Genomic DNA, 25000 nt, shown 5'->3' on the forward strand with positions numbered 1-25000 from the left:
CTAGAAATACCTACCCTCAGCCGTGCAGTATATTTTTCTCTTCTGAAGGAACTCTGATCCTCGTTATAATTTGGAAGTCATGCGAATACAGCCACTGAGCAAATGCCCTCAGCCCTACATTTCGCTCTTTGAAGGACTCGGCGCCTCAATATATTTTTTGGGGGGGGGGAATCGTAGTGCAGAATATTGATTTGACCTGCACTTTTTTGACGAAAAGCATTTAAGTTAAAGTGTCAAACAACATTGTGTTGATGAGAAGCGTTTAAGGACAGCATTATGTGACATGCATGTTGTGAAATGCATGCTGTACTTCAATCTTGAATTCACTTAGTTCTACCCGTTCTGGCCCTGATGAAGGCCCTGTAGCTGGCCGAAACATGTTGGCAGTAATTTAAATTCTTTGAGTTCAAACATGAACTCGCACTTGTATTAAAGCAGTTTTATCTTGGAAGAGTGCCTTGGCATCCTGCCGCCTTTTAAAAAATATTTTCTACGTCTTAGCCAAAGAGCAGCTTCAAACCACCACCAGCTTTACTACTTGAACACAGCAGCCCTCCAGTCCTCTCTTTTTTACTTTTAACAGTACTTTATTCACCTATGGGGGTTGGAAAATTGGGAAAGGCTACCCACCTCGATTAGCTGGCATGAAAAATGGTGTGATCCTGTCATTATCCATCACGGTGTCACCCCCAGACGTTAAGTGCTTTGCCATGTGTGCCCTCCATCAATCCATCCAGGGCCGGAAGTAAGATGGCCTGGGGCCCCTAGGCTACAGGTTACAGGTTTCCTGACAAATGTACATAGTGACAGTGTCATAATTAAGAGCTAGGAATTAAGGATAACATATCTATCAACTGTACTCAACATGACATTCATTTTTTACTATTACATCTTGCCACAATTCTGCCGTTTTTTCTCTTTTGGCCAATCAGGGGCACCCTGGCAGATGGGGTCCCCTTGGCTGCAGCCATATCTAGCTGGTGCGTTAATCTGGCCCTGTGTCCATCCATCCATCTAACCATTCATTCATTCATTCATCCATCCATCCATCCCCCCTGCAGTTCCCAAGGCGCCGGCCAAGACGATGGAGGAGGACGAGCAGGATGGGGTGATGACCCTGAACAGGCGGCGCGGGGCCATCAAGCAGGCCAAGGTGCACTTCATCAAGAACCACGAGTTCCAGGCCACCTTCTTCAAGCAGCCCACCTTCTGCTCCGTCTGCAGGGAGTTCGTCTGGTGAGCCACACATCCCCATCTCCTTTTATTTTTTATTTTATTTTTAGGACTTCAGTATGACCGAGAAAGTGAAGAATGAGACATGAAGAAGAGAGGAAGCAGAGATGGGGTAGTGTTGGGATATGACCTACTAGGCCAGACTCAAGCCTGGCTCCGAGTGGGCAACTCCCCTCATGTGATACGAGCACAGTACACCATAGCAACCCCCATCGGTTGCCTTCATTGGACAGAGAAACAAGTGAGCAGTGAGACTGGGTAGGGTTGGGGTAGAAACCCACACCGCAGTCGAACCCGGGACTTCATGAGCAGTGAACACAGTGCATTAGAGCGCTGAGCTACAGCATTCCCTTCTTATCCCATTTAAATGCGGTTCGATTTTCAACCATACAATCAATGGCCATGTTAGTGACATACAGTATTAACCTTGCTTCTGAAATCAAAACATTTTAATATATTTCTCATTGAAATCCAATCACTCTCAAGCAGTTTGGTTCCTTTTGATTGTTTATCGGCTACGTTTTTGAACTTTTGATGTTAACACAATTAGTTACCGGTAATTCATTCAGTTAACACAATAGTACATGATAAGATAGAGATGAGATCAGTCTCTCTTTTGGAATTGCCCCCTGCACCCAAGACTATCTCGCATACGTGGAGATAGCAACCATCTCCTCTGACGTAACAAAGTGATGTCCTACCATTGTCTCCACATTGATCCATGTCACAAACATAAATGACCTTACTTATAAATTAACTCAAATTTAATGCTACAACATTTGCAGGAAAACTCATTGCGTTGTAGTGTAAATGTGCTCTCTGTATGATGTGAAAATTGAGATTGATTTTCCAGTTTCCTTATTTGTTTATTTTATGGTCATGTCCTTAGCTAATGTGAATTCTGTTTGCTTGTTTTTCCTTTTTTCTAACAGGGGACTCAATAAGCAAGGATACAAGTGCAGACGTGAGTGCCAACTTCAATGAACACAACCCATGAACCCATTTTAAATGGCCCTCGCCATCGTTGCCCATGATTATTACTCTGTCATTCAGGTCAATTGCACACATCTGTCAGTTCTGACTGTGCTTTCATTTTATGTGACAGAGTGCAACGCAGCCATCCACAAGAAATGCATCGATAAAATCATCGGGAGATGTACGGGGACGGCAGCCAACAGCCGTGACACAATGGTAAGCTGAAGATGAACGTCTCTGCTTATAGCGCTGCCACATTGGTCTCAACATCATGTTTTTGTCAGAATCCCCCTTTACCCCAGCCCTTGCCCCTATTAGTATGAATTCAGTGAAGGCCCGAAATGCATACAGTATGGACTTGTCCTCTAACTGGCCTTTTTGATCAATGTCTACTCTGCCCCTTTTCTGTCACGGAAAAAAACCCAGAGCTCCAGTGATTGCATCAGAGGTGTAGACGTCACATGTTGTTAAAATGTGGGATTGCGAGGTAACTCCCCGCCCCCTTGGGAATACAGAGATAACTTTGGGGCTGTTTAAGCGAAGTCCAGCCACACGGGTGCATTTTTGGCCACCTGAAACTTTCTGGGAAGTTCCAGGGGGCAGGCAGTCAGACAGGCAGATAGGCTCAGCAGTGGTCAGTCAGGGCCAGGTCTATGAGAGGATTTTAAGTCTGCAACGATGGCCAGCAGCAGCACAGACAAGAAAATGTCTAACTCGTTCTCCAGTGGTTGCTCTTTGTTAGAGTCTGAGCTGGAAAAGGAGCCGTGTTAGGGTTTCCTCAGAAGAGGAAGATCGCAGATCCCTTGGTGGAAAAGTCAGACCTACACTGCTTAGAGTGCTTTTGAATCTACTACTTACCAGACAACCATTAAGACCAGGAAACAAGTCTATTGAGAAAAGAGGGAGTAGAAGAGAACAACACAGATCGCGTTACACTACCAGTTCCCCAAGAGGAACCTCCACAGTAGGCCCAGGGCTCACCGACGACCAGGCCCAGATGAGGAAGCTCAGAGGCGGGGTGCGCTGGCAGCGCCCGGCACTGTGGATGGAGCCGGAGCAGGAGGTCTTTGGCCAAAGTAGTGAGTGTGACTACAGCTATGTTTTTATGCAGTTCCAGAAGGAGCGCTTCAAGATTGACATGCCGCACCGCTTCAAGACGCACAACTACATGAGTCCCACGTTCTGTGATCACTGTGGAAGCCTGCTCTGGGGGATGGTGCGGCAAGGACAGAAGTGTGAAGGTAGGTGCCTGTTGGCTTCCATTGGTTGATGCTCTACTTAATTTTGCTGTACTTTAAAGTACAGTACTTTATTGAAGCCCTATAATTCAAAAGTCTATACATTTTTCAACGTTAAAAAAGTTAAAGTAATAGTAAATCAGTTTCATGTGTCTTAATTGACTTGTGCATTCCTTGAAATGAATGCATTCATCATTCATGGATTTGATTTCCATTTAGCTAATTTTACGTTTGTCATTGCCTCTCAGACTGTGGGATGAACGTCCACCGTAAGTGCCAGAACAAAGTGGCCAACCTCTGTGGCATCAACCAGAAGCTGCTGTCTGAGGCACTGACGCAAGTCAGCCAGGTGAGAGCCAGCACATGACATCTGATCAGAGGGAGCTGGTGTCCCGTTCGTATCAGCTACCCGTCAAGATGAGCTACCATGATATTACAAAACTACTGACATCACAAGACATTACGACACTTTTAATGACACAAATTTGATCAAATGATTCTTAGTGGGTTTTTTTCTAAGTATTGGACCCCAGGAAGCATAGCTGTGGCATCACCACAGCTAATGGGGATCCAACATATAAACAATAAATAATAGTGCCCTGAAGACGACGGGTTAGAGCTTGGGTTTGGACCATGTTAACGGCGTAATAGTAGGTCATCTCGACAGAACACCCGACCGGTGGCGAACATCTTGGCTTCAAAAAGTAATAGTCGTGCCATATATTTGTTCATTCCAAGTTCAGGGGCCAGCTGATACGATTCTATTTAGCAAAAAAAAAAACTATTTTGACAATGTAGAGGAAAGGATTTAAGGAAATCACTGGTGTACATGCTGAGGGAAAACCTGCTGAGGGAATTTTACTCCCTCAAGCCAGTTTGTCCATCCCTGTGAGCAGTACTACAAATATTCCAACCTATAACAGATCTCTTTTCATGGAGATGCAGGTGTACTGCTGGTGAAATCAATGTGGTTACCTTTTTTGAAACAATTTCCAGAAATCCTCAACAAGACGATCAGACTCAACCGCAGCAGACATAGGAATATACCAGGACATCCCCAAACGCCCCGCAGCGGACCCTAGTGGTGGTGAGAATGAGCACACCTTGCTTATTTATCCGTACATTTCCTGATCTAGAGAAATGTTTGGTATGCAAAGCAAATCACAAATGGTTACTTCAACATGCTGATCCTTATTTCACAGCAGAGGTGTCAAAAGTAAAAGTAAAAGTAAGAAACAGTTTCTTCTTCAGGTAACTCTGAGTAATCAGCAGACTTGTGTACTTGACTTACGACCAGCAGACTCTGTGGAGGATAGATCGAGTTTGTGGTGGGTTCCGGTCAGGTTTTTAGTGTTTTTCAGTAGCAACACAGTCTTATCTATCTCATTAGGTACAATGGAGTAAATGGTGTAACAGTTATGTAATATCAGGTGCTAGTGTTGTACTTACACCATGAATTTACTTTTACTTTTGACACCTCTGATTATCAGCATACTTGATAGATCTCATGTCTGCCATCAGCTGTTGGACTGCAGACACATTTAAAATTTGCTGGTTAACGGTCATACTAACTTTGAAGCATTTTTGATGGTTTTAGGCTTTGGATTATTTTCTTTTTTTCCTGCTCTGTGTTTGGTAGAACGCTCCTTTTATTTTTCTGTTTTTTTTTTCAGCTGACCACGTGTGGCCTGATGGCCCCAGTCCTGCCGCCCCGTCCACCCCAGCCACCAACATCATCCACCAGACCCGTGTAACCATGAACAGCTTTGCCTTCAGCAAGGTGCTGGGAAAGGGCAGCTTTGGCAAGGTACGGAGTCTCACTTGGTGCTCTAGCGGTTGTAGTCAGCATTGATGATGACATGCAATTGTGAACTCATGTTTATCTACTTCTAAACTCTTGTTTCACTGTTTTGCCTCCCCCAACACACACACACACACACTGCTCTTTCTGTCTCTCTCTGTCTCTCTCTCACACACACACCACACACACTGCTCTCTCTCTCTCTCTCTCTCTCTCTCTCTCTCTCTCTCTCTCTCTCTCTCTCTCTCTCTCTCTCTCTCTCTCTCTCTCTCTCTCTCTCTCTCTCTCTCTCTCTCTCTCCCCACAGGTGATGCTGGCGGAGCTGAAGGGTACCGGGGAGTTTTTTGCGGTGAAGGCCCTGAAGAAAGACGTGGTGTTGATGGACGACGATGTGGAGTGCACCATGGTGGAGAAGAGGGTGCTAGCACTGGCCTGGGACAACCCTTTCCTCACCCACCTCTTCTGCACCTTCCAGACCAAGGTGAGGAACACTTAGATGTGTGGCGTTAAATCAAGTCATTAGTTTTCTTTTGTGTCTTTTTTTAAATATATTTTTTGGTCTTTTACAACTTTATTGATGATAGGATAGTGTGAGAGGTGGACAGGAAGCAAATGGGGAGAGAGATGGGGAAGGGTCGACAAATGACCCGGGCCGGGAATCGAACCCGGGTCGGCCGCATGGTAGACAAGTGCCCTACCGGTTGGCCACGGCAGGGCCTAATGGCATTGGGAAGCCTTACTACCGTACCTCGCTGGCTTTGCTCTAACAGTATGTCTCGCCCGGAGCCATGTGTCAGGATTGGCTGAGGCTATGACATTTACGTTTTTTTGTTGAAAAAAGGTTCGCACACTACTTTGGATTTTTTCTTCTTTAAGTTATATTTTCTTCTTTTTATTCATTCATTCATTGGCAATGACGTTTCGACCTCTCGGTCTTCCTCAGATTCCTCAGATTCAGATTGGAATCTGAGGAAGACCGAGCTACACTGAATAGCTTTTTTAAAAAGTATATTTTTGGGCTTTTGCGATTGTTAAGACAGGAAAGTCAAGAGAGACAGGAAAATAGTGGCCGAGAGCTGGGTAAGCGTTGGGAAATGATACAGGCCGGAACCGAACCGCGGTCCCCCACGAGCAGTGTTGCACATATTTTATATGGTACGGGTGTACTGACATGCTAAGGCCACAGCATGCCCCCCCAACTCTCGGAATGCAAATGGAGACAGCTTGAACCATGAAATGAAAAGTGCTAGAGGTCCCACCTCGCCAAAGCAAGTTGGAAAAGCCAATTGTAACAGCGTGTCAGTCATACTAGACTTGCCTTCGGCAGAGTTTACATGCAGGGTTGGCAAGGGATGGTACATGTAATGAACCCTGACTATACCATGACATGAAAAAATGACAGTCTGGCACCGTAACAGCGAAACCGTGGTACCAGCGGTTGCTGCTCAAACCATAGACGTGTACTGTTAAACTGCACGTAAATGACCAGCACGATCACCTTTCTTGGCCCAAGGTCTTGCTACTCAGATTAAAAGCAGAAAAAAATTCTAGTTACACAGTCAGAGCATTGTGATTGAAGGGCAAGATTTGTGTCCTTTCGGATGATGTCCTATGATGTGGTACTAGACCAGCTCGCTAGGCGAGTTCGTCTAGTTATTAGGCTAAATATAGAACAGATCAGAGTGGTGTCAATGCAGCCTAGCAATGACTTTGCATGGTATATTTGTTATTCTGTACTAAAAGCAGGGGTGCCATGGAGCATAAAATGCACATTAATGCCATTGATGCACCTTTTAAATTATAAGGCCACATTTACTCACTGGTTCATCAGAAATTTGCATAATGGCATAATGACATGATAACTGCTGCTTGTATGATTATTCCCACAAACATGGGCAGTGTAGTCTACCTAAATTTTTGTATGACATTGGTGGGACCATTTAAGCGTGTGTCCCTTGCTTACACTAATTGTAATTTGGAATCATTTCTCTCTGATGCTCAGGATTCACAATCATTCTAGGCTGACTTATGCAATGGTCTGCTTTTATTGCTTTTGCCTATGCTGTTGTCTTTAATATTTTCAAAGTGGTAGATTAGTTGTGATCTGACAGAAGCCTCATAAATAAACACTCCTGTTTTCCTATTTGTGCGAAGTCCCGAGTCCTCAGTGTCCTTCACTGCAAAGCAACAGTACATAGAGAAGATGGATGATTCAGCATGAGTGATGAATGGGTCTCTGTTTCGCAAGAGTATATGTGATCATAGTGATTTTTTTTTTCAAAACACAAAGTCTATTAAAAAAGGTGTGTGCGTGTGTGTGTGACTATTTGTTCTCTTCCCAACAGGAACACTTATTCTTTGTGATGGAGTACCTGAATGGTGGAGACCTTATGTTTCACATACAAGACAAAGGGCGCTTCGACCTGTACAGAGCTACGTGAGTACCTTTTAATGCACCCCTCCAGCATTGCCCCCCCCCCTTCTCCCCACTGCCATCTCCACCCTGGAAACCCTCTCTAGCCTGCCTGTCTTTTCAGTTTCAGTTTCAGTTTCAGTTTATTTGACAGGCACTTGCCCAAATCAACACAAAACATATACACATCATGACAAACCACACAGATTAGACATCACAACACAAAAAGGCACAGAATAAGATGACTAAAATCTATACAAACATTGTGTCCAGTGAGCTCTCATCCTGGATGTATACCTTGCACTACTCACAGATGGATTACAAAGTGCCACCATTATACTATTGGTAGAAACATCCAGGCGCTGTGTAAACTTATGCATCAAGTTCCTCAAAAGTGCATGCAGTGTGCTTACTCCTGCGCAGACAAACATCAGGCTAGCACTCCCTCCTCTGGGAACCTTAAGTAAGATTCTCAACGCATCATTGTATGCAACTTGTAGCTTCTGCATGCTGGACTTCTTGTATAAAGACCAGAGGTGTGCAGTGTAAAGAGGTGTGCAATACGCCTTAAACAGGGCCACTTTCACTTGTGTGGAGCAAAATGTAAATTTACGGGCTATAGTGTTTGCCTGCGCATATAGCTTACAACACTGCCTATACATGTCATCATCATCATACATATCCTCTGTAATACAGTGACCAAGATATTTTATCTTTTTGCAGACATCAAGAGGGTTATTTGACAGTCTGAACACAGGAAATTTAAGGCCTTTATCCTGTTTAGTTCTACATATTAAAACAGCACTTTTACTGGAATTATACTTTATGTCAAATTGCACGCCATATTCAGAGCATATATTAAGAAGCTGTTGCAGCCCCGCACTACTTGGACTAAAGGTCACAAGGTCATCTGCATACATAAGATGTCTCGTCATGGCACACACACACACACACACACACACACACACACACACACACACACACACACACACACACACACACACACACACACACACACCTTACTGCCTTGTACGCCACACCATACCAGCCAGCCCTGCTACCATTTCTGGCCGTCTCTTTCCCTCTCAGCAATTTGCACAAAGGTGCTTTCACAGAAAAGGAGGCAATTTGAAAGGCTTTAGATGAGAGCTGCCGCGCCTGCTTGCCTGCTTGCCTGCATCTCGCATCGCCACAGTGCTCTGCAGCTGTTTGAAATTTAGGAGTTAAGGGAGCCAGTGAAGAATGTGCAGTATTCGCCTGTCTGGCGATGTGTATTTCTATTTTTAATGTTGCTGCTCCTCTCTCTCTTTTGCTCTCTCTCTCTCTCTCTCTCTCACTCTCTCACAGGTTCTACGGAGCTGAAATCATCTGTGGGCTCCAGTTCCTCCACTCCAGAGGAATCATTTACAGGTTGGCCATCTTCATTTCCCATGCCTTGACAACATACCCTGACACGTGGTAGAAGTGTGTTTTATTTAAATAGAAAATGATAAAAATAAAAGAAATCTGTAGAAAACACTTCATTGTAAGGTTCACATGTTATCCTGTAACACATGTCTAACTGTTTGTATAAGTTACATGTAAGACACGTATTAAGCAAACCCAATGATTTTTTAGCCACGCATTCACAAATATCTTGATCACTGCCTATACGGCCCTTATTATAATAATAATTTATATTATATTGATTATATAATATTATATATATTATATATAATTTATTGCTACAATCCTTATACGGTCCTAGTACGCCCGTGACGCATGTCTTGTAAGTCTCTTACACAAACAGTAATGTATGTATGTAACAGTAAGGTATGTATTAATGGATGACATGAACCCTATTCTCAAGTGTTACCAAAAATTCTGAGATCAGAAAAAAAAGTGAGTGCAGATTTAAAAAAACAAACAAAACAAAAAAACAGTTTGGTGAGCTGTCAGAAGACTGAAGCCCTTGCATGTGTGATGTGATGTGATGTGTGTGAAAGTTCTGGACTTGCAGGAAGTGTGCACCGCCACCTAAAATACCACAGAAGTGCAAAATTGCAGCTTCCTGTTCAGAAACCATGCCAGAGAGGGAATGACTGATTGTTTCATGGGCCACTGGCTATAGCTAGTTGGTGGTTTTGTGAAACCCTGCTGTTTACGAAATGCCGTCTCTCAGCTGTATCCAAAAGAGACATCCTCAAAAACTTTCTTTTGACATGGGTTCTACCTGTTGTTAAGTAATTGAAAAATAAGTTTGTAGTTTTATTCTGAGGAACAAACAAACATGAAGGATGTAAATGTAATTTGCTATATTTTCTCCCCAGAGATCTGAAGTTGGACAATGTCATGCTGGACAGAGACGGACATGTCAAGATTGCAGATTTTGGCATGTGCAAAGAGAACATGCTGGGAGAGAACCGTGCCACCACGTTCTGTGGCACCCCAGACTACATTGCACCTGAGGTACACATTATTTACCACCCATTTTTACTGGTTTATTTTCTACACCATTATTTTGCTTTCTCTACAAAGTTAGCTACAAAGATAGTAAATATGGGTAAATCAATTCACACTGTGTAGTGAGGGGTACTAGAGTTGCCCCACTGGGACTTGAACCCGGATCTTCTGGGGTACCAAACTGCCCTTTTGACCACTACACCAAAGAGCCAGACTTGTTGCTGTTACCCTAGTGATGGTCATTCCATCACACACACTATATAATCCCACCATCAAACACACCTCTCCTACCCAGGAGCTCAATTTCATAAGGGTTGGAGCAGGCTTCACCCAAGCACTTATTGCTTTTCTGAGAGTGCTGATCGAATGAACATAACTAAGTTGAAAACAAGGAAAAGGCCACACTACACATGGATAGCTTTGGTTAGCTACAAGTTATCAATGCATAGTTTGGCTATTTCCTGTCCATTGAATAATCTATCACAAGCAATTAAGAGCCTGCCATGGATGTGTTTCTTGACATCATCGTTGCCAACTAAGTTAGCAATTTGCTTGTTTGCAATGCAATTTCCCATTGACAACCTACTAAATTGATAACTGGTTAGCAACAATGCTTTTGGAGAAACGGGGTCCAGTTTAGTGGATGAAAATGGCGTCTTGACGTTAATGTCCGTCACCTGTACTGCCTCTCTGACAGATCCTACTGGGCCAGAAGTACTCCTTCTCGGTGGACTGGTGGTCATTTGGGGTGCTGTTATATGAGATGCTGATTGGCCAGTCACCCTTCCAAGGCGACGATGAGGATGAGTTGTTTGAGTCCATCCGGATGGACGTGCCCCACTATCCCCGCTGGATCACCAAAGAGGCCAAAGACCTGCTGGAGAAGGTACCATGTGCTTTGTTTTGGTACTTTCGATGTGTGTGTGTGTGTGTGTGTGTCTGTCTGTCTGTCTGTCTGTCTGTCTGTCTGTCTGTCTGTCTGTCTGTCTGTCTGTCTGTCTGTCTGTCTGTTTTTGGTCTTGAGAGTATAAGGGTTTCAAATAATTTTGTGTGTCCAAATGATTTGGATCATTAATGAAACACATCACTTATCTGCCAACTCTTGTTTCAAAGCATTTTCTTATCTACACTAGATGGCGTTTTTAGAACAACACATGGGTATCTTGGTGATCCCTTTTCTGTCTCTGGCATTTTAAGTGTGCTGCTTGAGGATGTAGTGCAGACGGTGTTACTGTGCCAGTAAGACCAAGGTGCCGTGTAAGTGTTGTCATTTAGGGTACTTTAGTGCATACTTACACACGTGAACTCCTGGCCCCTTTGTAAATAGTGCTATTTATCATATTGATTTGACATTCCAGGGAGTCTTCACTTGGTGTTAGCTAGTGTCCAGTCATTCTCAATCCACTCGTACTTTGTGTCTTTTACTCTGGTGAAATCAATGCAGTCACAGTGACCCCCTCTGTCGTCTCCATCTCATTGTCCGTGAAAAGTGCGGAACTTATACCGGTACTGAACATTTAAAAGATGTACAGTATGAAATGGATTTTAGAAAAACAATTTGAAAGGTTTTGAAGACCTTTCAAACTAGGAGTAGAACATGCATATGTTTTCTGGAGTAAAAAATGCATGGAGGGGATAAATCAATGAAATACACACAAAGAACCAAACGTTAGAGCTTTGTGTAAAGTGTATTATTTCTATACTGTTGTCTTTGGGTCAGTATAAATCAGGCATGCATGTTCTGGAAACATTTTCCCGTCACTCAGTGACTTATCTGACTCTTGACCTGTTCCCCAGCTGTTCGAGCGAGACTCAACCCGTCGCCTCGGTGTGGTGGGAAACATCCGAGGACATAGCTTCTTCAAGACCATCAACTGGCCGGCCCTTGAGAAAAGAGAAGTGACCCCGCCGTTCAAGCCCAAAGTGGTACGAACAGCTGGCTTTCTGATAACTGTCCTTCTGGCTCAATTTTTCTGTGTATTTTTAGCAAATCGATTGACTTTGTTGTTGCGGACGATATCAAAATGGGCAATATACTTACTTATTATTTGTTTTTTGTCCCTTTTGTTTGTTGGTGAAAACATTGGAATTATTTATAGCAGTGTAGAATGCAGTGCAGTAAAATAGATAAATAAACATTTAAATTATTTATTTATTTATTTTACTACACTGCATTAATGGAATTCCGCATAGGGGTGCAGAATGAGAGTGCAAAATGGGGGTGCAAAATGTGAGCATTTTAATTTTATTTGATTGACAATACATGGTGGGCCAATATTTGCACATACCCCGTGATCTCTTAATTATTCCATTTACTGACTGGACAGTGGTCTCTCATGTCTGTGTGAGCCTCAACTACATCCACCGTGTCTGTTATCTATGACACCATCATGCTGGCACAGGTCTGCTCAACACAAACTGATGTAGGCCTGCAAACAAGCAGATTAGTCCTCTCGTCAGATAGTCACACATGTTGCCTACCAGGGTTTTTTTTCCAGAAAGCAAGTTTAGTCACTTAGTAGCAGTAAATCTAGTGATGGATAAGCCCGAAAATGCAATTAGAATTTAATTTGGGCCACATTCCAAAGTCAAGAACTTACGTTGGGTCGCACATTTGCAGCCATCACTAACACATGGTGATGACACTCTTCAAATCAGTAAAAACACATTTTAGATTCAAGATTCAAGATTAGTTTATTACGTCTTATTATAGGTTGAAGCCTATAAAGAGTAAAAATTGTTGTGTTTTTTGTGTCCTCAAAAAGATTTAAAAATAAAAATAAAATAAAAAAGAGCGAGGGGGTGGGGGGGTGGAAAAAACTGCAAAGAAAGTGTTGTCTTCAGCATGAATTCAGTAATTTAACTGCTTGGTGGAAGAAACTACTTTGTATTTGGAGTCTGGTAGTGTGAGACTTCAGGCCTCTGTACCGTTTCCCAGATAGTAATCTAGTAAACAGTTCATGGTTTAAACATGGTCTTATCATTTTAAGACTTAACAACAGTGAATATACTATAATGTACAAGACATCCAAGAGATTGACAAGAAAAGCGTGTGTTGTACAGCAGGATCAAAACTCTAGTGTACATTGCTACAGCTGGGGGCCGCCTCTGGGCCGCCTGTGGGCCGGCAGTTAAATACTGGCTGCCCTATAGCTTTGATTTGATTAAAGGACTAACGACTACCACTCCTCTACTGAGCAGCTTACATACAACCTTACCAACACTGTGAGTTCATGTAGCTGGGTTAGTCCCCCCCCCCCCTTTGTTTTTGAGTATGCCCTTAGTTTTACTGACTACTCTCTCTCTTGCTCTCTCGCTCACACACACGTACACACACTCTCACTCTCGCTCTCACACACACTCACTCACACACACACACACACACACACACACACACACACACACACACACACACACACACACACACACACACACACACACACACACACACACACACACACACACACACACACAACTAAAGTGACAATACTCTTTCTTTTTGCCAACAGAAATCCCCCAGCGACTGCAGCAACTTTGACCGGGAGTTCCTGAGCGAGAAACCCAACCTCTCGCACTGTGACAAGAACCTGATCGACTCCATGGACCAGACGGCCTTCAAAGGGTTCTCCTTCATCAACCCCAAGATGGACACCATTCTGGAGAAGAAGTGATGTGGACACATGGACTCTGGCCTACCTACCCCCCACCCTAGTCAATCGGTGTGCAATAGAAAGGAGAGGGGGGCAGGGGAGGTGTATGATGTTTTTTTTAAGCAGAGGATGGAGATAAAGCCAGTGTTACATTTTAAACACTCCGAAGGATGGAAGCAACAAAAAAGCTAGTGTTTCCCTCTCCTCTTGTGATCAAAGCATTTTAATCAATGGACAATATGGTGTTATGGTGGAATTTAGTGCAAAGGGAGGGATTGCATTCTCACTTGATCATGTGATTACACACACACAGACACAGACACAGACACACACACACACACACACACACACACACACACACACACACACACACACACACACACACACACACACACACACACTTTCTACATTTACTACATAGCACTGGCATCAGCCTTGAGAAAAGGGACTGTTTTATATTCATCTTTTAAACCCCAGATCACTGTTCTGTTTCCTTGGATGTCTGAGAAATGTTGTACACTTTGGCCTTACCTCTGTGAATGACCGTTGCATACCTCTGGAATCTGTGAGAATTGTTCAGCAGAACAAATGAACATACAACAAACCTAGGCATTCTGAAGCGTGTACAGAAATTACGTAATATTTTACCTTCTTACCAGTCCTTTTTTGTGGTACCCCTTGTAAAATTTGGGCCGGTTGTTGCACTAATGCTTTGACACACATACTCCCTATGTGGCCATACCAGCACATATCTTAGTGCTACATGTAGCCAGACAGACAAAACTGAATGGTATTGCTAAAAAAGGTACCTATTGGTGTAATGAGATGCTCTCTGGATTAAAATAGTTTTAAGTATTTGTAATATTACTTGAATGTTGGTATTTTAACTAAAGAAGTCAGATTTTGTATATATAAAATATATGTATATTGCTCAACCTTTTATTATTGGGGGGCTAAGGATCTTCTTTTTTTACTGTCTTGGGGATACAAAATTGAACTGCAGAGACCAATAAAGGCATTTAAATCCCAGAAACAATTATTGTGGAGTGAAGTGATGTTTCCCTGTCTGTGATTTTACCTCTGAAAATGAGCCACTGAGTCGCCATCTAGCGGTATTTGAGGCGCGCTGCATGTGGAATCATTTGTTCGGATATCCCCCTCTCGGCTCGCTGCTGCTCCTCGACCAGGCGCGCGGTGGGCGAAGGTGCAAGTTTTCTCCAACCGAAGGAATGCAAAAGTCTGATTAACAGACTGAGAGTCTCCTTGCACGATGAACTTTAACCTAACAGAATCACACCAAATGTTGTGCCTGGGCATTTTTTGGTAAATCAGTGGTCATGAATCCGCACGAAACGCATTCTTGTTTTGTTCCAGATAGGACACAAATTATTTGGATGCATGCGCAGGTCCAGGTCCAGGCCCTTGCATGCTGGACGGTCGAACTTGTGACAGGATCTAACCCAGAGGTAGTCATTGATAACCTAACAGTCATGACAGGCTTATAAGCTATCGTCGACAATGAAACAGCTTTAAGAATATAGCTAATAAAAATGACTAGCCTATGAAATAAATTCCATTCGGCCGCATTTGTCTTTGTTTCAACAGCTTCATTTTTTTGTATAACCTAGTCCAAGTGAATGTCCTAACAACGCCTGATCAGGTGCAAAATCAGTAGGCTATAAGAATTTAGCCTGTGGAGATCTTTGCCGTGTCCGACGGTTCATCATAATATTATTTAATGTTGTGATCATCATTTATGTCGAAGAGTTCAATGAACTCCTGACTGGTCTGTCGACTATTCCATTTAAGGAAAAAATACATGCTGTTACAACTGCTTTCTGTGACACAGACAATAACCCTGCTCTGCCATTCATTTGTCGAGGTTGCACAACGCACATAAGAAAGGCGAAGGGAAAAATACATCGGCATCCCCACCTTTACATTCAAGCAGCGAACATTCCTTTCGTAGTTTAACTGACGGGCACGTAGGTTATGGCTCGGAGACTGACTAACAGGCTATGGGATCATGCTATGCTTTTGTTTTTTTCTGGGAATAGCCTGGTAAAATAATTTCACGGACTTGATGAGGCGTCCAACACTGCGGTGCGAATTTACCAAAGCCTACTAGTTAGATTAAGGCTTTATGGCTGTCATGGGCTGGTGATACTGTCGGACAATGGGAAGGGAACATGATCCGTAGCCTATTTATGAATTGCTTTTTTCGGTTTCCAAGCGCATGATCTAACTTCTACATTGTAACCTAGGCAGAGAAGTCTAGCTAAACAGTGCCCAAACAGGTTCGTTCGACCATTAGGAGTTGCAATTTAAAATGTCTTAAAATAGGCAACAGCAAAGCCAGTTTTAATGCACACACACTCTTAATTTCATTCACGTGAAAATGTTATAAATTCTTTTCATTGTAACTCCACGTTTAAAAACACACATTTCCTAATTTTCCATGGACGTGACAAGTCTTTTTTGTTCGCCGAAAGCCGACAATATCTGCTACCCGGGCTTAGAACGTGGATGTGAAGCTAGGCGGCAGAACATGCGCAGTGGCAGTTTGAGCCATATTGGAATGAGGTCGTGAACGGCTAGGCGGAAAAAGACATTGCATCTAAAACCGACTTGAAAAACTCCGTAGTGGTAAGAAACGCATTTTGTTACCAGATATTTACATGTTATATTAAATGTATATGTGGACTAATGTAGTAGCAACCCGTTTAGTGCTGTCTGCATCTTTTTTCCCGTCTCCTAAAAAGATGACTTGGGCTCGGTTGAGTGCAAGCGCCCTTATTGCTTGCTAGCTATATTGCTCAAGCTATGACGTTTCCGTAACTTGACTTGGTTACAGGCGTTTTTAGCATGTGCCGATTCAGCCGCACTCGGGTCAGTGTCGTGTCTTGCTATGTTGCATTTTACAAACTCAGTTTATTCTTCAACTGGTTTGGGCCATTGCTTGTCTGTCACTTCCCTTTATCTTCAGGCATGAAAGTTGGATAATCGGCGCGAATGTCTGAAATGTTCTTGGCTTAATATCTTGCTAGCGTGTAGCTGAACATCGCGTTTTTATCAGACTGAAACCCACCCAGAAGCTTATATACTCACAACTGTCTTTTCAGCATTGGTATTTTCTGCATGTTCACATGTTGACATTGGAGTGATGTTAGGATGTTCTAGCCTTATTGCATAACGTCAAGTCCCTATGAGTCCGAAGTTTTTTCCCCCAATATCATCCTCAGGAAGGGTCTATGGGGGAACTTATAATTAACGTCAAATTAATGTATTTGCCTTCACAACAGCTAAAGAGAGTTATTCGTTGAGCACCAACTCCCGAAGTTACATAACTTGCATTATGCTATCATGGTGTTAGTCAGCAATGTAACTTCCATTGTGTGCATGGGCAATAAATAAATGGCAGCCAGCGATGACACTGCGGTACTTCGTTCTGAAATAAAATGCATTCGATAAGTTATGTGCTTCTAATTCCATCATGCCCACGGTCTAATACTAGCTTTACAAATGGGGAAATGTGAAATGGTATGACAGCGAAATGGAAATCAGATGGACCGCATTGAATTCAGAAGACGGGAGTTCTTCTTTTTATAGCTTGACAATAAACCACAAATCTCACGACGACAGTTGTAATCCAGACATAATGGAATGCAGAAAATAATTGACAAGTCCGTCGTTTCACACGTTTCGAAGCACCACTGTAATCTTTCGACGCATCTCAGCATTGCAAGTTTTCATCAATAGCCTGTTTTGAGGTCATACTCATAGTGTATGGCGCATGCCCACGTGAAGAGTATGTCTTGGGAATGTATCGTGGAACTTCATGAAATATACGCGGAGCTGGTTTTTAGAGCCATAAAGCACATCCACGAGATGTGTGGGAACAGTCGCGTCAGTGGACAGGTGTGTGTGTGTGTGTGTGTGTGTGTGTGTGTGGGGGGGGGGTACTTTTTTTATTAATGAAAACAAAAGGGGTTATTCTGCTTGTCGGTGTTTAGGGAGTTGGGATGTAAAGATGTATTTCCTTCTCTATATCTGATCCGCGAGGTTTGCTTTGAGCAGAACAGCCAATCATGTTTTTCCTTTTGTAGACTACGTAGCCTACTCCACAAGTAGAATGCAGATTGGCTTGTGGTGTTACTGGCTCCGGTGCCGTGCCACTTCGTTTGTTTAGTAACACTACTCTACTATTCGGAAATCCATCCGAGACTTTCATTTCTGCTGATGAACACGCTGCACGGCAATACATGACCATCGACAAGAGAAAAGAGATTGTTTGCTCTTCATTTAGACGCTTCACTTGTGCGTCACTGACGTGTCTACATCTGTGTTAAATTGCAATGAACAGCAAAACAGAAATGTAATGGACCAAGTCCACATTAACGGCATATAATCGCATACGTCTCTGTCCATTGCCTTGTCTGCCTTGGAAACCAGAGTGACCTTAAGCACAATTGTACCACAGCGTTTGCTGCCCCCTCCTGATCCCAGCATAGTTGCAGGGGGTTTCGAGTGAGGAGGGTACGAGGGGGAGTTGGAGTTGGGTTCCAAAGGGGGTTGAATGAGCTGATCTCACCGGCTCCCAGGGTCATGGACACCAAGGGCCTGTCACAGACCAGCCGACCCACCCTGCTCTCCGTGTTAATGGAGACGTCAAAGCTCAACAAAGAGTGTCTGACAGCCCGACTATCTGAATAGATCATCATTGAAGGCAACGCATTTCTGGGAAAAAAAAGTGTTAATGCATCCATATGTGCACACTCAGTGTGGTTTCAAAGACATACGGAACTTAACTTTCCACACATTGACCCTCATCCTGAATATGCCATTTTAAATGTGTGTATTTTATAAATTTGGGTGAAATTAATTTTGCTCAAAGTCCTTTTGGTGTTATAAAACACATGTTGTATTATAATGTTGGATAAGGGTTGTGGATTTCTATTCTAGGATTTGAAACCTGCTTTCAAGTCGTCAAATATGATGGCACTAAATTAGGCAGGAGTTGTCCATGGCATTCATGATGTACAATAAGATCTAATTGTTTTCAAAGAGGATTAATAAACTAAACATCTTTTGTTAGTCTTATGCGAGTATGCAAAGCCTCTTAAAAATGGTTCTCTCTCTCGCCTCCAACACACACACACACACACACACACACACACACACACACACACAGTCCACCCTTTCCCCATATCAGCAATGAATATCTGTACTCAACAAGTGGACATGTTATTGTGATATTGTTTCAAATGCACAGTGTTTGTACAGAGTTGTAGGACTTTCCTGTAATTGTTTTGTCCAAAGCTACATTGTTTAGTTAGTTGTGAATTAAAAACATGTAGAAAAAAAATCTTAATATACTAGCAGACTTTCTGCCGTCTCACAAAGTGTCTTTGTTCATATTGCTTTATTTATACCCACTGATCTGTTCCCTTTTGTCTGCGTTCCCTCTCCAACCCCCCAACCCCATCCCCACCCCTTGCATCGCCGTCCTTTCGCTGGCAGCTGCAAACCAGTCTATAGGGGGAGCCAACATGAACCATGCACCACTGGAGTCTGGTGAGTTCAGGAGCAGCAGCAGCACTGCAACATCTCTCTGTGTCCTTTTGTCAGAATGTGTGCTGTGCAGTACAAAAAGCTCAAGAGGGACTGCCAGTGGAGGAGGAGGAGGAGGATAAAAGGAGGGGGAGGAGGAGGGGGAGGAGGAGGAGGAGGATATAAGGAGGGGGTGCTGCTTTAGTGCATGGGATGTAGCCTAGTAGTCACTCACTGTAGTAGCGGTGCTGTAATACTGTAATGTACAGGGGCCATAGAGCACACATCAGGCTTGTACGAAATTCCGAATTGAATGAATTGAATTTCAAATTAATGCCATAACACTAACACTAGGTGGTGTCATTACCTTGAATTTCTTTGAATTTAATCTACTCCACCCATAGACCCCTTTAGAGTTTGTAAACAGGTATGACGTAAGTTGGCTGCGTGCGCACCGCTGCCTCAAAACCGTCCATGCTCTGTTCACTTGTACAGAGACTCGACAGGTGTTTTTTCCGAAATAAGATAACGGATGTTGCGCAAACCTCAGATATGCAGTGGGCACCACAGACACAGGTATTCCTGCTGATGTCATCAGTCCAGTCAGTAGTTTAATGTCTTGTAACAACAAACATCTCCTATGCTTCTGGAACAGCCTCTTCCCTCTCAAAATAGCATAAGTGCACTTTTCGGAATCTCTATTTTTTATCAACGTACACGCTTCAGAACGGCAGTTTTTCTCTCTTTAGTGTCTGCACTGTCACCCAGTATTACATACAGAATTATCACTCCCGATTTCACCCATGCCTGCTGTTCTCCTATTCGCCGCTGTCGAGATGCGGCTCCGAGCGCAGCAGCCCGTTCTTTCTGAATGGAGTCTGCACTCCCCCTAGAGTGCAGTACCACCTAGAAAAGTGGAGTCTCTCACAATATCATTACAATATCTCTGGTGTGTTTGAGTCCACGATGCGCACGCATTCATGAGGACGTCGACTCTGAATGGGTCTATTGAGAGTACATAGAACACCACCACCTAGTATTCATATTATGGCATTACTGTGAATTTCAATTCATTCAATTCGGAATTTCGTACAAGTCTGGTACACATACTCCCGTTCCAAGGCTAAACGCACAGCTCTGCTGATCTGTGATCTGTCTCTGTCTCTGCGGCCCCCCACCACAGATGGGGACTCTGGTCAGGAGGCGTCTGACTTCAGCTGGGATGATCACCTGGAGGAGAACGGAGCCCTGTCTGTCCCCCACCACGCTTTCAAACATGTGAGTGTCTTTGCGTGTGCACTGAACAGTTCATGTGTCAAGACATGCCACCGCCAGCAATAAAAAAGACAAACTGGAATATGTTTATAGATTTTTGTACATTTCTTGTGTGGATTTTTTTTTTTCATTTCTGAAAAGCAACATTATTTTGCCGATGTTTTGACAGGTTTTGCTATAATGAGAATTTTCGAAGAATTGTTCTAGAAATGTATAAAAGTAATTTTCATTTCCTTTGTGTAGACCATTTTAATAATCAAGGCACAAGACCTTTTTTTTTACCTGCGCACACCTTTGCTCCCTCAAGCTTTCAGAGTCTGCTTCCATTCATCAAAAATTATGCCCATTGTCATGCATGCCTTTGTGAGTTCCTCTATGAACAGTGTGCATGCACCACAGCCCTCCCCCCTCCATCCCTCTCTCTCTTCCTCCCTCCCTCTCTCCCTCCAGTCATATGTTTGAGAAATAACTTGTCTCAGCTGTTGCTGAGGCATGAGGGCATGTCTGTAATAGTCCTGCACCTCGCCGCAACAGTGACGCCGCCCTCAATGCGATGTGTCATCGCTAGCAAACACAAACACACGGTTGCTCGCCAACCCACAGACGTTCATCTCCCCATGCGAAATGACAAGCAAGGGTGGCTAAATGCAAAATACAGGCTTTGATATTACAACTGGAAATGCAGGGTAATGTGTTGGTAATCACATCTTTCTTATCCCGGAAGAACATGATGTGTTCTTCAGTTAATCAGGGGGCCATGCAATTGTCTGATGAAGTGTGTCATCATCAGTATTAAAAAGGCTACAGTCGATTTGTCCCCATTTATCTTCCTCATTTACCTCTCTCTGCCTCATTGGGTCACAGAGTGATCGTTATTGCCATGGATACCAGTTCATATTCTTGTTTTGTTTTTTGTTTTTTGTCATTGACGTGAAGTTTAGTATTGCGAGAGTATTGCAGAGAAATTACATGGCGGTTGCAGATTATTGTTACTACACTACTGAATTCCACAAACAGCTGCCTGGAATTGTAATGTCAGCATCTCTTCACTTCTTTGTGTCTTGAGCTGTGAAATTCCTTAGAAATGCTGTGAAATCACTGACGTGTTGTACAGACACACAAAGAAACTTTTTTGGTTTGGGTTTCTGATAAGGCTCCTCCACTTTCAGTAGAGGACTATCTACTACAGTGTATTCTTCCAAATATTCAAGCAGCAGACCACAAAAACCCCCTACAAACAATAGCTGACATTAATAAGCCGTACATACACCATCTACAAATGTATAAAGATGAGTCATTAACCTCTGAAATGTTGCAAAGTGTAACTTTTAAGTCCATCTGCTAATAGTAACTAGTGGTCACAACAGAATGCTCCTCTTCTCTCCTCATCCGCCTCCTCTTCTCTCCTCATCCTCCTTCTCTTCTCTCCTCGTCCTCCTCCTCTTCTCTCATCGTCCTCCTCAGGTGGACCAGGGACTGCAGACGGGGCTGGCTCCGGGCATGAAGCTGGAGGTGTGCGTGCGTGGCACCTGCGGAGCTGGGCCAGGGGAGGGCGATGGCCAGGCTGCCTACTGGGTGGCCTCCATCATCACCACCTGTGGCCAGCTGCTGCTGCTGCGCTACGAGGGCTACCAGGACGACCGCCGAGCAGACTTCTGGTGCGACGTCATGACGGCAGACCTGCATCCTCTGGGCTGGAGCCGGCAGCAGGGACACCCCATGAGACCCCCAGACGGTGAGGGGGGGAGGGGGGTTGCAACGGGCAAATAGGGGTGCAGGGTTTTTGTTTTTGTCAAGATAGATAGATAGAATGTTGCTGTGCCGGCGTCCAACTTGACGCGCCTATAATCTTCGTGTGGTAGCCTGCTGAAGCTGTGAGGGGGGGGGGGGGGTGTCAACGGGCAAATAGGGGCCCGGGAATTTGTATTTTTCTCAATGTATCTTTGACTTTGAGTGTATACAAAGGACTAATTGAAATAAAAACAGTTTTTTTGTTATTGTATGGGCAGATGGAGACTTTGGCTTATTTGTTTTGTTTCGTATGTTTGCCAATTATTTTTTTTCTTGATGCCGTTTATATTTAATTGGTTTTAATGAATAAAAACAAATCAGCTTTTCATTCAGGGACAAATTGGCTGAGCAAAAAGCTGCGCGTCTGCAACATCCTGAGTGTAAATATGTTGCAATAAGCATTAACAAATTGCAAACGAAAAATTAATTGCAAATAGGAAAAATAAACTCAATTTTAAAAAAAAGAAAGTGCACAGACGACACATCAACAATTTTAGTACGTTTCAATTATTATTAACATGCCCAATGGTCATTGTTTCTGGTTTTTGAGTGTGCTTGTCGAACATTCTTATCTCAGCAATGTCATCTCAGTTCAACAAGTGCACTACTGTGGGTGAGCTGAGGTGAGTGAGTGGCTCTGCCTGCGGTTGTCTAATGACCTTTGACCTTTGTGTTGTCTGTAGGTGTGCGGGAGAAGCACCCTGAGTGGGAAGCCCTGCTGGAGAAAGCCCTATCAGACACCTGCAGTGCCCCAGCCCACCTGCTGGAGGGGGTGAGTCCACACACACACACACACACACACACACAAACACACACGGCATCCCGGGCTATTTATGCTGGCACTGGCCCAGCTGCTGAGTTGAACATGACCCCTGCTAGCTTTCTGCTCTTCTGAATGCAGATATGTCTATACTGAGTTGGTTTAGCCCTTTACCACGGAGCCTATGTTATAACCTTAAAGGGGTATGCCACTATTTTGGGGCTTAATACAGTTAAAATTGTTGGCTGGTGTTTATAAAGGTGGTAAAGTGTCTTATTTTTCAGGTTAAGCGTTGTCTTGCTGTAAGACAAGTTAAAAGAGGAAATATGTCGCTAAGCTAGTGAAAGTCAATGGATCCGTGTAGCATTGTAGCATGTTACACGGATCCATTGACTTTCACTAGCTTAGCGACATATTCCCTCTTTTAACTTGTCTTAAAGCAAGACAACTGCTTACATGAAAAATAAGACACTTTACCACCTTTATAAACCCTGGCCAACGATTTTAACTGTATTAAGCCCCAAAATAGTGGCATACCCCTTTAATGTCACCAAAATGTTAATGGCTATGTCTTAATGTGTTACTTAAGGCTGTTGGTACTGTCATAGCAATGTTGTTATGATGTACTAAAGTATTTTCAGCAAATATTGAATAGGCCTGCAGTCTACCCCATCTGCAGTAATAAGAGGTTACGTGTGTACGACTAGGGATTGTTCATGGTTGGGGCACAGCAGTACCAAGTACACATACCAGTTTATTTATACTACCATTGAGCTACAACTCTCTGCTTTAGTGGGTGTCTACCTCTTTCTACTGTTGCTGAAGTGATTCCCAGTACAAACAGGGTTTTAAAAAATATGTTTGACTGCTGAAAGTGGGATTATATTGCTGATAAATGTTGTTGTAATTACATTCAGTTGTAGGTCACAACTGAGGAATTTGAACCAACCTTTATAGTGTTCCATAATGCCTGTGTGATTAATGATGTGTGATCAATCAATAGCTATTATAAAATTCAAGTCAATCACAAGGATCAGCCTTGGGCATATTTAATTCATCACTAAGCGGTCCCCCATCCTTTTAGACCAATCTGTGATTTGAAGCATAGTGTAAATCATATTGATGATTTAATAGTGTGTAAGTGTATATAATAACACTCTGACCAAATTCTCAATGGTCTGGTTGTAACAATTGCAGTTCCATAGAGGAACAGTCAATCAGAAGCACCCACTCAATATCATGTCCCACTTTCATATTAAGTGGACATTTCTGATTGGTAGTCCCAACTAGGAAATCTGTTTTTTGTTTGCAAAAAAACGTTGAAAATGCTTCTAATTTGTTTAACTTTAATAGCATGGAACCTTTTCCATTGTAATATACAGCCATGGGGTTGTAATGCTCATGCAAAGTCGTGTATGTGCTTATATTAAATATAAATGAGTAGGTGTGTACAATAGCGTTCTGACCCATTCTGGTGTATTGCTCTTGCAATGTTTATGTGATTCCTATATATTCCAAGGTATTCTACTACTATACTGCAGAACATGTTTATTCATAGGGAACTGTATGTCGGCCACTATTTTATTTTATTGTCAGTATTTTTTTTCCTACAGTCTACAGTACTTTTGCTTTAGACTGGTCTTTACTGTATGTATCGTTGTTCCTGTCTGCATGTCTAAGCAGCCTGATCTTACGGAAATCCACAAAATAAACACAGACCCTTGGACCTAATTAGTTTCATAACAAAATTTAGTTTTGGTATCATTGAAGTGTTTTCTGTGATAGACTTAACACAGTGCTGTGGGAACTAGGAAAAGCATTTCATTAGAAAACTGACAATCCAGTGGTAAAATTGCCCATCTTTTCCTGTCG

General features: G+C 43.1%; 2 protein-coding genes across 2 annotated transcripts in view; both read left to right on the plus strand.

Annotated features, from left to right (window-relative positions):
* prkcdb (protein kinase C, delta b) overlaps positions 1 to 14788 on the plus strand; it is a 39633-nt gene extending 24845 nt beyond the window's left edge. Inside the window, exons 4-17 of the mRNA XM_063214959.1 lie at positions 1062 to 1236; positions 2166 to 2197; positions 2339 to 2424; positions 3320 to 3449; positions 3695 to 3795; positions 4443 to 4533; positions 5120 to 5253; positions 5555 to 5728; positions 7593 to 7684; positions 9008 to 9070; positions 9970 to 10108; positions 10800 to 10988; positions 11900 to 12028; positions 13612 to 14788. Coding sequence (XP_063071029.1) covers positions 1062 to 1236; positions 2166 to 2197; positions 2339 to 2424; positions 3320 to 3449; positions 3695 to 3795; positions 4443 to 4533; positions 5120 to 5253; positions 5555 to 5728; positions 7593 to 7684; positions 9008 to 9070; positions 9970 to 10108; positions 10800 to 10988; positions 11900 to 12028; positions 13612 to 13773 — 1697 coding nt within the window. The 3' untranslated portion in view covers positions 13774 to 14788. The remainder of the gene's footprint in view (positions 1 to 1061; positions 1237 to 2165; positions 2198 to 2338; positions 2425 to 3319; positions 3450 to 3694; positions 3796 to 4442; positions 4534 to 5119; positions 5254 to 5554; positions 5729 to 7592; positions 7685 to 9007; positions 9071 to 9969; positions 10109 to 10799; positions 10989 to 11899; positions 12029 to 13611) is intronic.
* A 1511-nt stretch (positions 14789 to 16299) lies between these two features.
* sfmbt1 (Scm like with four mbt domains 1) overlaps positions 16300 to 25000 on the plus strand; it is a 23916-nt gene continuing 15215 nt past the window's right edge. The window contains exons 1-5 of the mRNA XM_063214960.1: positions 16300 to 16398; positions 19273 to 19326; positions 20486 to 20580; positions 22042 to 22312; positions 23052 to 23140. Of these exons, the coding sequence (XP_063071030.1) occupies positions 19302 to 19326; positions 20486 to 20580; positions 22042 to 22312; positions 23052 to 23140 (480 nt within the window). The 5' untranslated portion in view covers positions 16300 to 16398; positions 19273 to 19301. The remainder of the gene's footprint in view (positions 16399 to 19272; positions 19327 to 20485; positions 20581 to 22041; positions 22313 to 23051; positions 23141 to 25000) is intronic.

Source organism: Engraulis encrasicolus, chromosome 14 (assembly GCF_034702125.1).
Source record: "Engraulis encrasicolus isolate BLACKSEA-1 chromosome 14, IST_EnEncr_1.0, whole genome shotgun sequence".
Lineage (NCBI taxonomy): Eukaryota > Metazoa > Chordata > Actinopteri > Clupeiformes > Engraulidae > Engraulis > Engraulis encrasicolus.